The sequence below is a fragment of the Bubalus kerabau genome, chromosome 19 (assembly GCF_029407905.1).
Source record: "Bubalus kerabau isolate K-KA32 ecotype Philippines breed swamp buffalo chromosome 19, PCC_UOA_SB_1v2, whole genome shotgun sequence".
NCBI classification, from domain to species: domain Eukaryota; kingdom Metazoa; phylum Chordata; class Mammalia; order Artiodactyla; family Bovidae; genus Bubalus; species Bubalus kerabau.
The window spans coordinates 44,757,889-44,773,786 of NC_073642.1; the positions used below are offsets into that span (position 1 = coordinate 44,757,889).

The 15,898-nt window shown below is 42.9% G+C and overlaps 1 protein-coding gene across 1 annotated transcript in view; it reads left to right on the plus strand.

Annotated features, from left to right (window-relative positions):
* The window catches only part of NPAS3 (neuronal PAS domain protein 3), an 841,230-nt gene that overhangs the window by 803,889 nt on the left and 21,443 nt on the right, over positions 1-15,898 (plus strand). Inside the window, exons 9-10 of the mRNA XM_055555517.1 lie at positions 5,520-5,713; positions 9,919-10,025. Of these exons, the coding sequence (XP_055411492.1) occupies positions 5,520-5,713; positions 9,919-10,025 (301 nt within the window). The remainder of the gene's footprint in view (positions 1-5,519; positions 5,714-9,918; positions 10,026-15,898) is intronic.

Below are 15,898 nucleotides of genomic sequence, written 5' to 3' on the forward strand. Positions count from 1 at the left end.
ATTGATTAGCTTGCAGCTGTCCTTAGAAGCTCCTGCCCTCACCATGGAGCTGTCAGGGGAGTGGCAGGTAGGGTAACAGCACAGTGAGAGCCCCTGTACTGAGCAGTAGGTCATAGAATTCTCTAGAACTTAGACAGAACCCTAGGTATCAGCACCTGACTCTTATCTTCCCCTTTTATATCTGAGGAAACACTGCTCTGGTCAAGCTAGAGGACGTTCCACAGGTCACCAGAGCCAGAACTGAAATCAATTGTTCTGTTTCCCAATTCAATGTTATTTCTAAGCCACAGTATTCCTTTCACTTTAAAATTACTATTTTTATGGTTTCACGGTTCTTGAAATCATATTAGTATTTAGGTTTATCTACTTGTATTCAACATCATTTCTCATTCACCTGCTTAACTGTACAAAAAAGCCATCCCATTCTTTGGGATATTATCACGGGGCCTGGCAACCATGTGGCAAACTTGGCATTTATGCCAGAATGGAATTGTGGGTGGAGAAAAAGGGGGCTTAGAGTTTTCAGAAATGGTCACTTTTTAAGCAAAAGTAATCATTATAGAGTAAGAGAAATTCAATTTAGAGAAGTTAAGTTGCTTTAGGCCTCAGATACTCAAAGGGCTGGCATGGTAGGAGGATGCCTTTGGTGTTCTTCTCTTATCTATGTTTTCTCTGTTGGTAATTCCATTGAATTGCTTGGTCTTAAGTATCACCTCCAGTCAAAAAAAAACAAAGTGAAGCACAAACCAACCAACCAACCAAGTCTTCAACCATACCTTCATCTCTCATCTCTTAAGCACTCAACCCCTTTTTCCAACAATTGAAGGACACCTTCCCCAACATCTCCCCAGGCTGCTCAAATACTAAGTGTCCATGGGGAAATCTTTTTCATCCCTTTGCTAGCAATTCCTGCATTTCCAGTCACCATTTAGTCTACCGTCATCTTCTATGACACAGGCTGAAAATCACCATGCTTCTCTCCAGGTCCCATTACCAACTTCTACTGCTTGTACCTAGTATTTGCCCCATCTCTGTCTCTTCTGCTGCTGCTGCTGCTGCTAAGTCGCTTCAGTCGTGTCCGACTCTGTGCGACCCCATAGACGGCAGTCCACCAGGCTCCCCCGTCCCTGGGATTCTCCAGCAAGAATGCTGGAGTGGGTTGCCATTTCCTTCTCCAATGCATGAAAGTGAAAAGTGAAAGTGAAGTCGCTCAGTCGTGTCTGACTCTTCGCGATCCCATGGACTGCAGCCTACCAGGCTCCTCCATCCATGGGATTTTCCAGGCAAGAGTACTGGAGTGGGGTGCCATTGCCTTCTCCAGTCTCTTCTGCTAACCCTCACTGAAATGCTCCTGGCTCCCTGGGTGTCTCCAATAGGTTATCTTTTGTATTTGTTTCTATTGTACTTTATATTCCAGCCCTTTTCTCTATCTGGAACCCCTCTTACCATTCTATGATTATATCTTATGGCAGTTTTAATTTAGTGCCAGTTTCATGTAGCCTTCCAGATCCATTCAGTCAAAAGTATTTTCTGCCTACCCTGACATCCCCAAAATTTCATTCTATACCTTTCCTTTGGTGCACACTTTTTATTTAAGAAGATAGTATTTTTTTTTTGAACATATACTGTGTATCAGGCATATACCCAGGCACTTTGTATACATTTCTACTTAATCCTCTCAGCAGCCCTATATCCCAGAGGTCCATATTTTACTGGTGTTGGATACAGCTTGGACGTGGGGACTCCACTCCCTGGGTGATTTCAATGTGTAGTAAGGTTGAGAACCACTGGTAGAAGTCCAAATGCTTTAGCCAGACACTATCCTGTAGTAGATATCACCTTTGATGTTCTAAAAAACAAACGTTGGACCCTAGCCCAGTCCTACCTAATTAGAATCTCTGGGGCAGGGAGCCTTGGAGTCCATGCTTTAACAACACTGCACAGGAGATTCTGTCATATAACCAGAATGCAGAAACCGCTTGAGCAGACCCTATGTCGTCTCCCAATCTTAATATATTAAGAGTAATTGTTTGTTTCCTCTCACTGTATATAGTCTGTAAACTCTTGAGAACTGGTTTACATTTGATCCACCTTGGTCTTCTCTCTGGTACCTATCAAGACTCCTTGCATATGTTTTAGAAACTAAAAAACCAAAAGAGTGCCCTTTGATGACCTCATTAAGAAAATAAAAGACATCTTTACAGAGTACTTATTCCCTGTACTAGGTTTTTAATCCCTAATATGCTGACCTGAAAGTAAGCAAGTCATTTCAATTCCCTGAGCATCATAGTTGCATGACTATGCAGTGCCAGAGCTAGGATATGAACCCAGATCTTCTGATAATACTTTTTATCCAGCCTCAGGCCTTCAAAGCAACTACAAAGTAAAACAAACAAACAAACTGTTTGGATACATGTTCTCGCCATGTTTCTAAAATCTGAACATAACTTCTCACAATGGGAGGGAAAAAAAAAAAACAACTGTTGGCCTTATGAAATGGATTTGGGGGAAATACCATGATTTAAACCCCAAAATTAATTACAGGACCTAACATATCTTTTCTTCTCTTACACCTCACTCTCCCCCACCCCCAGATGTACATACACTCAGACAAATACACTCTGATGTTCTTGGACATTTCTTGACAACTGCTTTGTTTATTGCATTGGCGATTTTCTTAGGTTTTTTTTCCCTTCTTAGTTTGTATAGTTTCTCAGACTTTTCAAATAATTTGGGCTTCTGCCGTATATGAAATCATTTCAAAGGTTCATATACAGTTTACTTAAGGCAGTAAATTGGCATCTGGTATAAACTTCTAATGTTTTGGTGCGATATGAATATGCACTTAAAACGTATAAAAGCATAACAAAGTTGAAATGATGCTCAAACACAACCTGCTGCTGACATGTACCCAGTCAGGTCCAATTCTGTCTGCAACACCATGGACTGTAGCCCGCCAGGCTCCTCTGCCCATGGGATTTCCCAGGCAAGAATACTGGAATGGGTTGCCATTTCCTTCTCCAGGGGCAAACACAACCTGGAAACATGGATTCTAGGCTCTCTTTGCCATTTCCAAGCCCGATGATTCTGGTTAGGGGAGGAATGTTACAGAGCCACTTTCCTCACTTAAAAACTGAAAAGGAGAATGACCTAAAATAGACTCTCCCAATTTTTCTCCCAAATACAAATGGCATGATCCTTTAAAGCAATAATTATTTATTTGGCCTGTGGTCAAGATCAAATGTATAATCAGTCCTTATCCTTATTATTTTTAAGGGCAAACAGAATTATAATGAAAATTTTTATACTTCTTTACGATTTAGAAAGTGTTTACCACAACTGCCTCCTTTGACTTTCATGACATAACTGCAGAATAGTCATTATTATCCCCATTTCACAGAAAAGAAAGCGATGCAGTGAGGTAGAGTGGCTTTCTCCAGGAGAACAAAATCCGGAGATGGCAAACCTAGGTCCCTGCCCAACCCAACTTTTGACCCCTTTCAATAGCTCAGTGGCCATGGGCAAAGCTGGAGGAGATCCGAGGCGGGTGGCTCTGACATGCACACGGCTCCCCAGTAGCCTGCCTGGCTTCCTCAAATGTCTGCTACCCCAGATGCCTTTAAATTGCTTTGGAAGAGAATACCAAGTGGGGATTTATTTAACATATCATTTCTGGGTGTGAGTTTTCCTGAGCATTTATAGATCTGTGTTTTTCCAAGAAGCTGAGTGTTCCTGATAAAACAAGACAGATAATGATAAATGAGCATCTATGTAAGCCTAGCTGGGAGGAGGACCAGGGACTGTTAACACCCCTCCTGTGAAGCTAATCCCATTTCTTTTAGCTATTTCTTTATTAGTTAATGAGGTCTTGCAAAAATATGTGTCTGTGATGATGTTTTAGCATCCTTGCCTCTAGGAACATTTTCAAATATTCATAAAGCAGCTCGTCTGACCAAAGCTGAAAGCAAAGGTGCATTAAGCATGAATTTAGTCAACTTCAATGCGGGTGGTCAAAAAGCTGCTCCTAAAATAACCTAAATAATCCTCCTCATTGGTTTCCAGATCCACAGCTCTGGGCTCAAACATGAAGGAGGACAGGGAAGAGTACATTTAGAACAGCCAGGACTCCGAAGGGCGGCCCCATAAGCTTTGATCCTGCTTCCTGACTGACAGCAGAGTGGCTTTGTTTTTGGAAGACTGAATAACTTAAAAACACAATGAAAAAGGAATTACCAGCCAAGCCCCTAGGAAGGAGAGCAGATGCTAGTTCTTATCCCTCCAGGGAGGTCAGAGACCCACTTCCCACTTCAGTTTCCTCCGACAAAGTAGGAAAAGGAGACTCTCAAAAGGTGTCTCTGGTGCTCAGGGGTGCATTTGGAGAGGCAAACCAAACACAGAAACTCGACCAGCTACAAAACTTGAGCTCTAAGGTACAGGGAATGGTGGCAAGTACTTCTACAACCTGGTTTGGAGGATACCCCACGCTGTCACAGGGCGCGAGGAACCCAACTAGGGTACACACACACATACGTATACATATGTGCCTTCTGTCACCCAGAAGCAGTGCCACACAAATCCTCATTCTTTCTGTCTTTTTATGATTTCATTTTCCCAAAACATTATTTAAGGAAACTCACATTGTGGCTCATCTCCTGTGTTCAATTCATAAACAAAGGAATTTTTTCAAAAGATGGCTTTATAAAAACATATCACTGAAAATAACGTGAAGAAGATGAACCAACTTTGTTTGGTTCTGGGTGGGTGGCCAGGACTATCCATGGCATACTTTGTCTAAGAAACCAAAAATCGCAGCACACTGTTCTCCCTCCTGTTTCTGAGCAAGTACTTCGGAGCTGTCACCAAAATGGTGCAAGCCTTCCTGATCTACTGCCGTAAGAGCTCAAGGAACAAATCAGACGCTGAGGTCCTCTGACCTTTGATCCCAGAGGGCATTGTGATAAAGATTGGTGTTACATGTACAGGTAACTCAGCACTGCCTAACATGGAATGTTGATGCTTAAAAGGACACATTCATGTCATTGTCACTGAATCTCTTAAATCACTGGAGTCTTTGGCTTTTTTGAGAATGAAGGAAAGCTCTGAGCCACACTTCTGAAGAGAGACGTCCATGGAATCCCGTTCAGTAGAAATGTGGAGAAGGACAGATATCGTCCACTAGTAAGGGATGAAAATGCAAACATTTCTGTTTGCAGCTCAGGGCTCACTTTGTCCTTTTATCTGGTTGTGAACTTCCTCTAAACCTGAAAAGAAAAAATAAGTCCTGAAAAATAGCAATAGCACAGTAATAATGCTGCCCTGAGAAATGCTCAGAGTATAAGACTATTTCTCTTTTGTCTCTTGCTTTGAGGACACTGAGGGCACTTTGACAGCCCTTATGATTACACCAGATTCAAGCTAACATTCGTTATTCCAGATGCGATTCTGCATTTCTCAAAAGAAGTACTGTTACAGCCCGGATGTAAATTTGACTGTGTCCTGTACTTAATGTTCTATTCCAGGTGATTCACATAACGGGCCGGCTACGACTGAGGGTGTCACTGTCCCACGGGAGGACCGTCCCCAGCCAAATCATGGGGCTCGTGGTTGTGGCTCATGCCCTGCCTCCCCCTACGATCAATGAAGTCAGAATTGACTGCCATATGTTCGTCACTCGAGTAAATATGGACCTCAATATCATTTACTGTGAAAATAGGTACTTCGTTTTTGTTTTCATTTGCCCTGTTGTATGTTGCACATTGGTAAGGGCCGGTGTTTTCAGCAGTCTGAAGGATTTTACTCTCCCAATGAGGCTCATTATAAATCCTGATCTTATTTTTAATGGCTGCTTGGACTGACACCAACCATGCTTTTTATTTGAAATTTACATTGCTGCCCTGATTTACATTAGGGACAACAATGGGATGAATTAGGATACCCAGGCATCCATATGCTGTAACTGAGACCCATTTTGGCCGAGAACCCAAGGAGTGAGCAGGACTGAGATATTCTTGGCAAAACAATGCAGCGAGAGCTATCTCCTAATGCCTCAGCCAGACCCCCTTCCTGACTACTGCAAGGGCCCAGCCTTATGATGGGCAGTGTTCACACAGGCATTGAATACCTTCTCCTAGTCAGCTCGGGCTGCTGGGACAAATCCCCATAGACCGGGTGGCTCAAACAACAGACATTTCTCACAGTTCTGGAGGCCGAGAAGTCTAAGATCAAGGTGCAGGCTGACAACGTTCCTTTGGTGGCAGGCTGGGGTAGGGGTGGGAGGTGGGGGTGCAGGGTCGGGGGTGTCTTCCTGGCTTCTTGCTATGTTCTCATATATGGGAGGGCAAGCTCTGATCTTTCTCCATATTATAAGAACACTAATCCCATCATGGGGGCTCCACCTTTATGACCTCATTTAAAACTAATTACTCTCAAAGGTCCCACCTCCAAATACTATCCCAAGGTAGGCGTCGGGGTGTAAGGACTTCAATAGACAAATTTAGGAAGTACACAAACATTCAGTCTACAAAGCATGTAGAGAACAAATAAGAATTTGAGATTCCCTAGAGGAAAAAAGACAAAAAAGAAATTTGCAGAACTCTTCAATAACACTTCATAAGCCTGAGGATTTCACTTGGATAGATTAAAGAAAGATGACCCATCATATAAGTGACTTGGCAGCCCTTCCTCAACACTGAGCTTTTACAAAAGGACTTTTTAGCCTCTGGTTAAGAAGTTCACTGTTTCATTAGGCACAAAGCAAGGGACAAGAAGATGGGACAGTGCCCCTTCAGACCTCTCACCTAGAAGTCACCAGTCTATCATCAGGCTGATGTGAGGAAGAGAGAATCCCGGGGCAGGGGGAGGGGGTGGAGGGGAGGTGCTCACGTGTGGCTGTGGGAAGGAAGCTTGGCAGTGTTGTTCCTTCTTGGGGACAGGATTGGGGGGGGGGGGCGGCGGGGGAGGGGGTTGGGAACAAAAGAACAAGATGGTCAAGTGGTTTAGGAAAGTGATCTCTCTCCCCGGCCCAGACATGAAGAAGACAGGCGGTGCCCACATCCAGTCCACTGGGAAGCGCTAAAGATGTTGGGATCAAACTAGAAATGTCGCCCTTCCCAGTCAGGCTTTGATTCAGAGGAAAGGATTCGCTGGGAAAAGATAACCCACCCAAGCTTTAGGGTGTTCAGGCAGGGAGAAGATATCATGAGCCTGTCACTATTATCTAATGAGTAGTTCAATATATTTGTCAAGTTTTGAGAGTATTTATTAAAATTTTATCACCATGACTATATACCTACCTGGCTATGTCTAAGGCATTCTTCAATGGCCACAGAGAATCAGGAAGATGAGTTCATCAGAATGAGTAGCTAGAGTTGGCCAGGAATAATAGGGAGTGCTAACATTTATTGAACACCTCCTACACCCTCGGCGGCGTGCAAAGCACATTGAAAGCACTGTCTCATTGAAGCTTCAGGACAGTTCTGGGAGGCTGGTGTTGCCCATGTCCACCAGTGCCAGGCAGTATCAGCTTAGAGAGAGAGAGGGTAAGTGTCTTGACTGAGGCCAAGACTTGAACTCTATCTGTCTCCCTGTCTCTAATTTCTCTTCAGAAGTCAGGTTAAATGGTATGGAAGCGGTCCAAATAACCACTGTGGGGATCTTTCATATGTGTGCACCCATGAAAGAGAATATACAGCCCATAAAGCAGTCTCTTCTGTTTTAAAATGTAGAACATTGGATACCCAGGGAGGCGGCAGACAGTCAAAGCATGAACTATAGCTTTGCGTCTTTGAAAACAAATGTCAGTTCCCTTGATTGAGAGTTCTACCAGCACCACTCACCATCAAAAAAAAAAAAAAAAAATGCAGCCTCATCTCATTTACCTAGCTCCCAGAAATCCTTAAGCCATCACTTAATTCTCAGGCCTGTGGTCACAGGTTGATTAATTCTTTTGATGCACTGCATGGACTTGGGTGCCTGATGGTGCCACTCTAGTAATTGAGATCACTTTCTATGGCCCACTTCATGTATCTTTCCTCCCATTAAAACATGTCTTTTTTTCCACAACCCCTTATTAGCCAGTATAATACAGCATTATTTCCCTACTGAAGATGACAGTAATTATTTAAAAGGACCCCTGTTAGAAGTAATTGCATATTTAATCTGAGAGAACAGCATATCTTGTGTGCCCGGCACCATGCTACATTCATATCATTTCATTCATTAGTACCCTCACCAGCCTCTGAAGTTGTTTCACAGATGAGGAAACTGGGTCTCAGAATATAGGTTGCCATCAGGATTTTGATCCTGATATACAGGTTGTCAGACTGGTCTAGGGTTTTCTACACATAGATGAAGAGGTCTTTGAACACGGAGCTCATCACATTCACCTTGATAATAGGCTCTGGGAGTACATAGAAGTGTTTCCATTGTTTTGAAGGATTTCATTCAAATAAAAAGTAAACTAAAGAACTCTCTTCCCTAAAGAACTGGGTGCCTTTCCCCAGGGTTCATTGTTTACTTAGGGAATTGCTAACTAGAAAACAGGGGCCTCTCCTGGACTCTCCTCAGAATCCCGGGACAGCCTTGGGCAAAGCCAACCTCTGATGCTTTCAGAGGATCCAGCAAATTCCAGAAACACCATGGAGGGAATGAGGGCCTTTAATGACATCCTTATTCACTCGTTTGCAGAAAGGGGGTATGAACTGTGCTTGGAAAGCAACTAATGGTTTTAGGAAAACACCAGCTGATCCGTTTTATACCAGAAAACCAAGGACTCGTGAGAAAACACTCCAAGAATTCTATTTTGGCCAAAGATATGATTTAAATTGCTAGATACTGAGAAATTCACTCCCTGGGTAGGGTATTTTCATTATATCCCATATTATCCTGGTTTGGTTTGGTTTCTTATTTCCTTGCCTTTGGGGGTCAGATTTCATTCCCCCTGCAGCACTCTCACAGGTTTCTTCAAGGTGTCATAGCTAAAGATTCACTTAATATTTGATAAGTCATAAAACATAAAAAGCAGAGGGGCAGTAAAGAGAATCAATTAAACAAGAGATAAATTCTCTCTGGGACGGACGAAAATGAACCTGAACTTGGACAGGGAGGAAGAGAAGCAGCATTTCGGCGCGTTTGTGTAAACCAGGCAGATTCCACACCCCCCAACATGTTTTCCAATTTTTGTTCTATTTTTCTGTGCTCCTGCCTGAGGACATTGGCGTCTGGACAATCAATGACAGAGGCTTACACACACGTACAGTCGAGCACAAACCCAGCAGAGCTGCCGAAATGGTTTAAAAGTTTCCGTGTGGAATCCACCACAAAGTCCCAGTTAAAAGGGCTAGGAGTGAGAGCTGAGCTCTCAAATGACTCAGACAAAAAAAGATAATACCCCCAGGCATCTGTATGTCTCAGCATTTAAATTATATCCCTTGAAATGCCAATTTGGATTTTGTGCCAAGAAGCAGTCGAAGCCTTTTTTCATGGAAATACCCAATAGAAGACCAATCTGTTTAAATGAAAGGTGTCTCTAATCATTTGGTATAAACATAACATGTTTTTATTTTATTATGTAACCTTGAATTATCTTAGCCTCTAATGAGGATCTCGTATTGTTACTGATTCTCAATAATTTCATGGAATTATGTTGTCTAAATGCATATTCCGAAACTAAAGAAAAAAAGAAAAACCTAGTTAATTATTTCAACACAACTGCTTGATCCAGCGCATTTCTGGCTTCAGAAAAGGACTGTTACATGTTAAAGAAAATTAATTTTATCTAAAAGGGGTTTTCCCTCAGTGCCAAGTCCTCACAGGTACCCTGGTACAAGGAAAATTGTCAGTAGATCTGTTTCTAAGTCACTGAACTATTTGTATATTTCCCTTGCTTCTGATTTCCAGCCTGTATTTCTCTCTTTGTAGGATTAGTGATTATATGGATCTGACCCCCGTAGACATTGTAGGGAAGAGATGCTACCACTTCATCCACGCTGAAGATGTCGAGGGCATCAGGCACAGTCACTTGGACTGTAAGTACCTCCGGTGCGCGGGGACAGCCCAGCTGGGGTCCTCTCTCCTGGATGCTTTTTTTTTTTTGGTTTCCATGCCAATTTCTCCCTTCACATCTCGTGCACATTTGAGATGACTGTCAGTGCACAGTGAGAAAAAGTGAGACATAAATCACTTCAACTTGTATTGGAATTAGATTGAAAGCTGGATCTCGGGGCCCGGAGAAATTGCTGGATCTGTAGGTGCTCACCCCGGATTTCGTGGTCTCCTGCGTGCTCTCTCCCATGATGTGATGGGGGGACCTTTGTCTTAAGTGCCTTCTCGACCCTTTCATTGTCTAGAGCTACTTCCACTCTGAAATTTGTGGTCTCTGTTTCAAAATAGACGTGGGAAAAGACAAGTTCAGCTAGGCCAGAGCCTCATAAAATTTCCTACTTGACTAGCCACAGACCTGGGATGGGGAGGGGGAGGGGAGGGGCAGAGTGTGGATACTGCGCTCTCAAAGGCGCTGACTTTTCACTGTATTTCTACAAAGAGGGCTATTTAGAGAGGCGGGTACCTCCATGTCCCGTCTCTTGGAAGGGCGAAAGTCATCTCAGCTCTTTGAGTCTGGTTCCCAGCTCCTGACTAGCAGGCTCACCTCCAAGGCACCTTTTGTGGGCGTTTAAGCAAAGCCGGGCCAGCAGAGCTCCGCTGGGTCCACACAGTGACTCACACACCAGCATCCTCATGTACTTTTCCCTCATCATACTTCAAGGGGCTGTTTTCACTGTGAGTGCAAGGGATCTCAAGTCCCATCGGGAGGCACCGTGGCCCTCTTAGGAAGAAGCTTTCTTTTCCAATGAGAGGGCCTTTTTATGACCATTCCGTAGACTCTTCCTAGAAGATGAGGGCTCTGCCATCTACATTCCTAGAAGGTTCTAAACCCAGTTCTGAACTCTGGTTTTAAATGCATGCAAGGGGGCACAAATGAGATGGTTCAGCTTGAAACGGAAGCTTTTATGTAGTAAGATCAGCCAGGTGGCCTCTGTGTTAATGTTGTCTTCCCTTTCTGGCCATGGTTGAGGACAGCTGTTTGAGCTCTCTCTGGCCCTTTGCAGTTGTTGACTCGTTTCAAACTGAGATCTTCAGAAGCATGATGGAGAGACAGTAAGCTAGCCGGAGTCTCAGAGTGTGAGCATCTCGCACTGTGTGTTGAATCCTGCATTAGCAGCACTGGCATGGGAGTGAGGTCAGTGTCAAGTTCTGAATGTGCTGTGTCTCTGGGAAAAGGCTGTCTGCGAGGCAGCTCTGGCAGATTCTACTCCCAACCCTGAGTGCGTGCCTTGGTATGGCTCCCCAGGGATTTAGGGAGCCCACTTGTTGCTGAGAACAAATGGGTGTCGGGTATCACAGGAGCAGATGGTTCTTCAATTAATTGAGGGGAAAAAAATGATGCTATTTCCTGAAAAGAAACATCGGGTTCTTTGTAGCTGGGAATTTAGAGAAAATGGAGAAAAATCAGGATCTTTGGAGGAAGCTGTGAGTATATTTTGTGATGCAGATATGCCAGAGATTCAGACTTTTAAAATGAATGCATGTTTGTAAGACACAGTCATAGACCATGTGCGTGTACGTGGATTTGGCAGGGGGGTGGGGGGTGGGGCGGTGGTGCTTTTCCATTCTGGAATCTTAATCGAGGTCTAAATTCAGAAACCTGATGCTGACAAAAAAGAACTTTGTCATCCTCCATTATTATTTGGAAAACGTCATGCTATCTCTCTGGGATTTGATTTACAGCTTGAAGAAATACAATTCCTCAGGAACAGTGAGCCAGGGCAGTTCATTTCTTCCCATAAAGCAAAGGTCTCCAACAAATACATTTGAAGCCATCCTTTCCGATCTACTTTTATCTCGTTTTCAGTACCTGGAATAATTTGAGCGTGCTGAAAATAAACAACTCCGTCCACCATTCAGTATTGTGCTAGTATCCTAATTTTCCTGGTATCTTGCCAACTAATAAACACAGAAGGTATGCTTTCAAATTCTGTGATTTTTTTTTCATTACTTGATATTGACATACTGGCTATTGCTTTATGATTTTGTCTGCTAACAATGATTGAGTTCAGTCTTTCAACTCTTATACACATGACTTCTAATTTTAAGTTCTTTTAATAACCTTAAACGCATGAAAAACAAATAGAATGAGCTGATAATTCAGCACAGTAAAATACACTTCACATATTTAGCTATCACGCGGTGGAATAACTCCACAATGTCAAGTAGCACACAATTAGTAAAACTGTAGGGGGAGGAAAAAGGAGTGTTTTGATCCTGAAGAATTTTGATCCTAATCAGATTGAAATTTCAGCGTTCTTGTAGTGCTTAATATCTTCAATCACACACACACACAAATCAAACCGATGCCAGTGTCAGGTTTTGCATTCGGTGACTGAAATAAAATGCTAAAATATACAAATGCATCTCGCTTTGTACAATAAACATTAACATCATTATAAAGTAAGATTGAGTCTAAAATTGTGTGATGGAATGTCTGATGTTTACCTAATTCTCAAACCAAAGCCAGCCCAGTAACAAAATGACAGAGCATGTAATAAGTCTTGGTTGTGTAAACACTGGAAGAAAAGGCAAAAAGCCAGCACAGCATCTTGCTTGTCCAGAGCCCTAGGCTATTACTGAACGATGCCTCAACTGTGCCTTCTTGGCAGGAGAAGGTCATGGTGACATGGAATCAGCTCAAGAATAAGATAGAATTCTAAAACAAAGAGATGGTTAAAAAATAAACCACATTAACTATTTAGCTTTTCCTCCTAAAGCTATTGGCACAATTCCTGGCTCTGTCCATGAAAGGCAGGTTGTAGTCATCTGATCTTACTTCTGATATTTTGAGATCTGTCTTATGCTCCAGTTTATGGATAAAACTTTAAAAAAAAAAAAAAGACTTGACAGCCTTTGATAACTCAAAATGCTATCTTTATCACTCAGATCTATTTTCCTAGCATAGGCAACTGTAAATCTATAGATGAGCTTGTTTCTAGAATAAGAAAAGTAAAAGGAAATCTCAGCTGCACCAGGATTTGACACCTCTGTAAAGTGAACCAAAAAACTTTGGACCATTTACTCTGCCACTAGGTTCACATGAGACACCCGAGAGGTCACTGGGTTCCAACATGAAGAATCACTAAGAATTACATTATATACACCAATACAGTGGGTTAGTGAAATGACAAAACCACGGGAGTTTAGGTCCTCTTCCGTCACACTGTGCCAAAGACCTGGGTGACACTTCCTTCTTTATGCCACCTCACTGGAGTCACTGAACCCAGCTTCATTGATTCTTCAGGCCAAATTGAGCAAATCAACATTTTAAAGTTTGAACTTTAAATCATCCACATTAGCAATGATTGCAGCCCCTTTGCCTATCACCCTGAAACTTTCCAGGGTTCCAAGGTGGCGTTAGTGGTGAAGAACCCGCCTGCCAATGCAGGAGATATAAGAGACTCAGGTTCTATCCCTTGGTTGGGAAGATCCCCTCGAGAAGGGCATGGCAACCCACTCCAATATTCTTGCCTAGAGAATCCCCATGGACCGAAGAGCCTGGTGGGCTGCGGTCCTTAGTGCCATGTCACCCTGGAGTCACACACTCCCTTTACCTATAGGAATGGCTCGACCCTCCCCTGCTGTGCCTCTGCCTACAGTCCAGTAAACGGAAGGGCAAACCATGAGTGCTATCCAGAGAAACATGCCTCATGTTGTGCTTTCGTCCCTGTCTACAGAAGATGCTCCTTTTGCCTTGAGATATCCTTAGGGTTCTTCCCGGGTCACATCAGCAACGACTCTTAAAACCTGGAAAGAGTGGCCTGAGGGGAAAACTTCCTTTCTCTTCATTACAATGTGTCCCAGCAGCAAGGCTCAAGGTTCTGCAGCAGTGGAGCTTTAGGGGAGGAAAAAGGAGCTCGAAAGTATAGAAGTGGCATCAGTTTTCCCTTCCTAGAACTGGGCCCAGGATGAGAAAACTCTGGCAGAGTTATTTCAGAAAGAGAGGAGGACTTCCAGCTTGTCTATGAGATCATTCAAGTTAAAAAGCACCACCTACCCAATGCATTGGGGAGGTGTTAAAAAAAATACAGTAGCCTGTTTCTTTCTTAATTACAAAATTCTATACTTCCGAACAAAACGAATACACAGCTACCTGGCATAATGCATTCCATGCTGTTTTGCATCAATAACCCCTACACTTCCCTCCTGAAGGCGTCTCATCGCCAAATGCAAGCCGACTGCTTAATGCAGGACTAATTAGTATACCCCCTTCCAGTCTGCAGGCCCTCCATTGTAATTCCTTCCCAGCTCATTTTTTTCCACAACCGAGCATCAATCAAAGTAAGTGCCCTGCCTGCCTAGGAAACACAAGATGCCCTGCATGCATTTGTCATCTGCCACACAAACAAAGGAGGAATTGAATTGTTGATTTGGGTATGCAGCCATTGCCTGCAGTAGAGGAAGGCTCGAGTGAAGGAAGGAGGGAAGGTGTAGAGTTTGCTGGGTGGGCCATGTGGAGATGGCACAGGGGATGTATTTTCTGATCTTAGATTTTTCCAAGGCTGGGTCTTCAGGGATTTAGCTGCCACCTGATCACTGGCTGGACGTTCCCCCCGCCAAAGCAAATGAGTTTTTTCCTCTTCTTCCATATGAATATGAAAATTCACATGAAAGGAAATGCATGTAATAGCTGGCACGTCTGCCTTTTTTCAGAAGCCAAGTCAGCCTAGCCTGTCCATTAACTAAAAAGATTGTCACACGGAGACAAAATTAAGTCAGGCTTTTATGCAGGAGCGAATTAGTATTATTACTTTACACCTTTTTTTTTTTTTTTGGCAAGTGCTGATTTGGGTTTTTAAGTCCCAGGTCAGGCACACAGAGAGAACAGAGACCAGCAAGGGCCAGCCCACCAGCTGGGTGCCACTGCTCCATTGCATTCTAGAAATGCCAAATTTCAGGCCAAGCCTTAGGTTTACTGAGTCCAAACATGCAGTTAACAAAGGATCCCTAGCTGACTAACATTCATGTAAAAGTTTGAGAAGTACTGACCTCACTGGTATTTAGAAGGCATTGTTTTACATGGAGTAAAATACAGATCAACTAGTGATCTTAAGGAGTTCATTTATCCCCCCTCCAAGAGGTGAATTTTATTAATAGTAGTAAAAATGTGAATAGTCAAATGGCTCTGAGGGAATCTCAATCAGTGTTCAAATGAAACAAGCGTGATAACTCGATTAAGAGTTCAACTTCTTTATAAGCATATAAAGTTTTGAGTATCAGCGGAGAAAGTTAATAGGGTAGAGATGGTAGTAACTGCCAACTTGTAAGCAAACGTCAGTTTTTTCCCCAGGTTAATATTTGTCTAGGTACTTGATGTGTGAATAGGACAGTCATATTTTCCCTGTTCAAGGTCATCTAACATTTGCGAGTATTTACTACAGACAATAAGTTATTATAATTGTTATATAATTGATTATATTCTTTGCAGCCAAAGATGGAGAAGCTCTATACAGTCAGCAAACACAAGACCAGGAGCTGACTGTGGCTCAGACCATGAACTCCTTATTGCCAAATTCAGACTTAAATTGAAGACAGTAGGGAAAACCACTAGACCATTCAGGTATGACCTAAATCAAATCCCCTATGATTATACAGTGGAAGTGAGAAATAGATTTAAGGGCCTAAATCTGTTAGATAGAGTGCCTGATGAACTATGGACTGAGGTTCGTGACATTGTACAGGAGACAGGGATCAAGACCATCCCCATGGAAAAGAAATGCAGAAAAGCAAAATGGCTGTCTGGGGAGGCCTTACAAATAGCTGTGAAAAGAAGAGAAGTGAAAAGCAAAGGAGA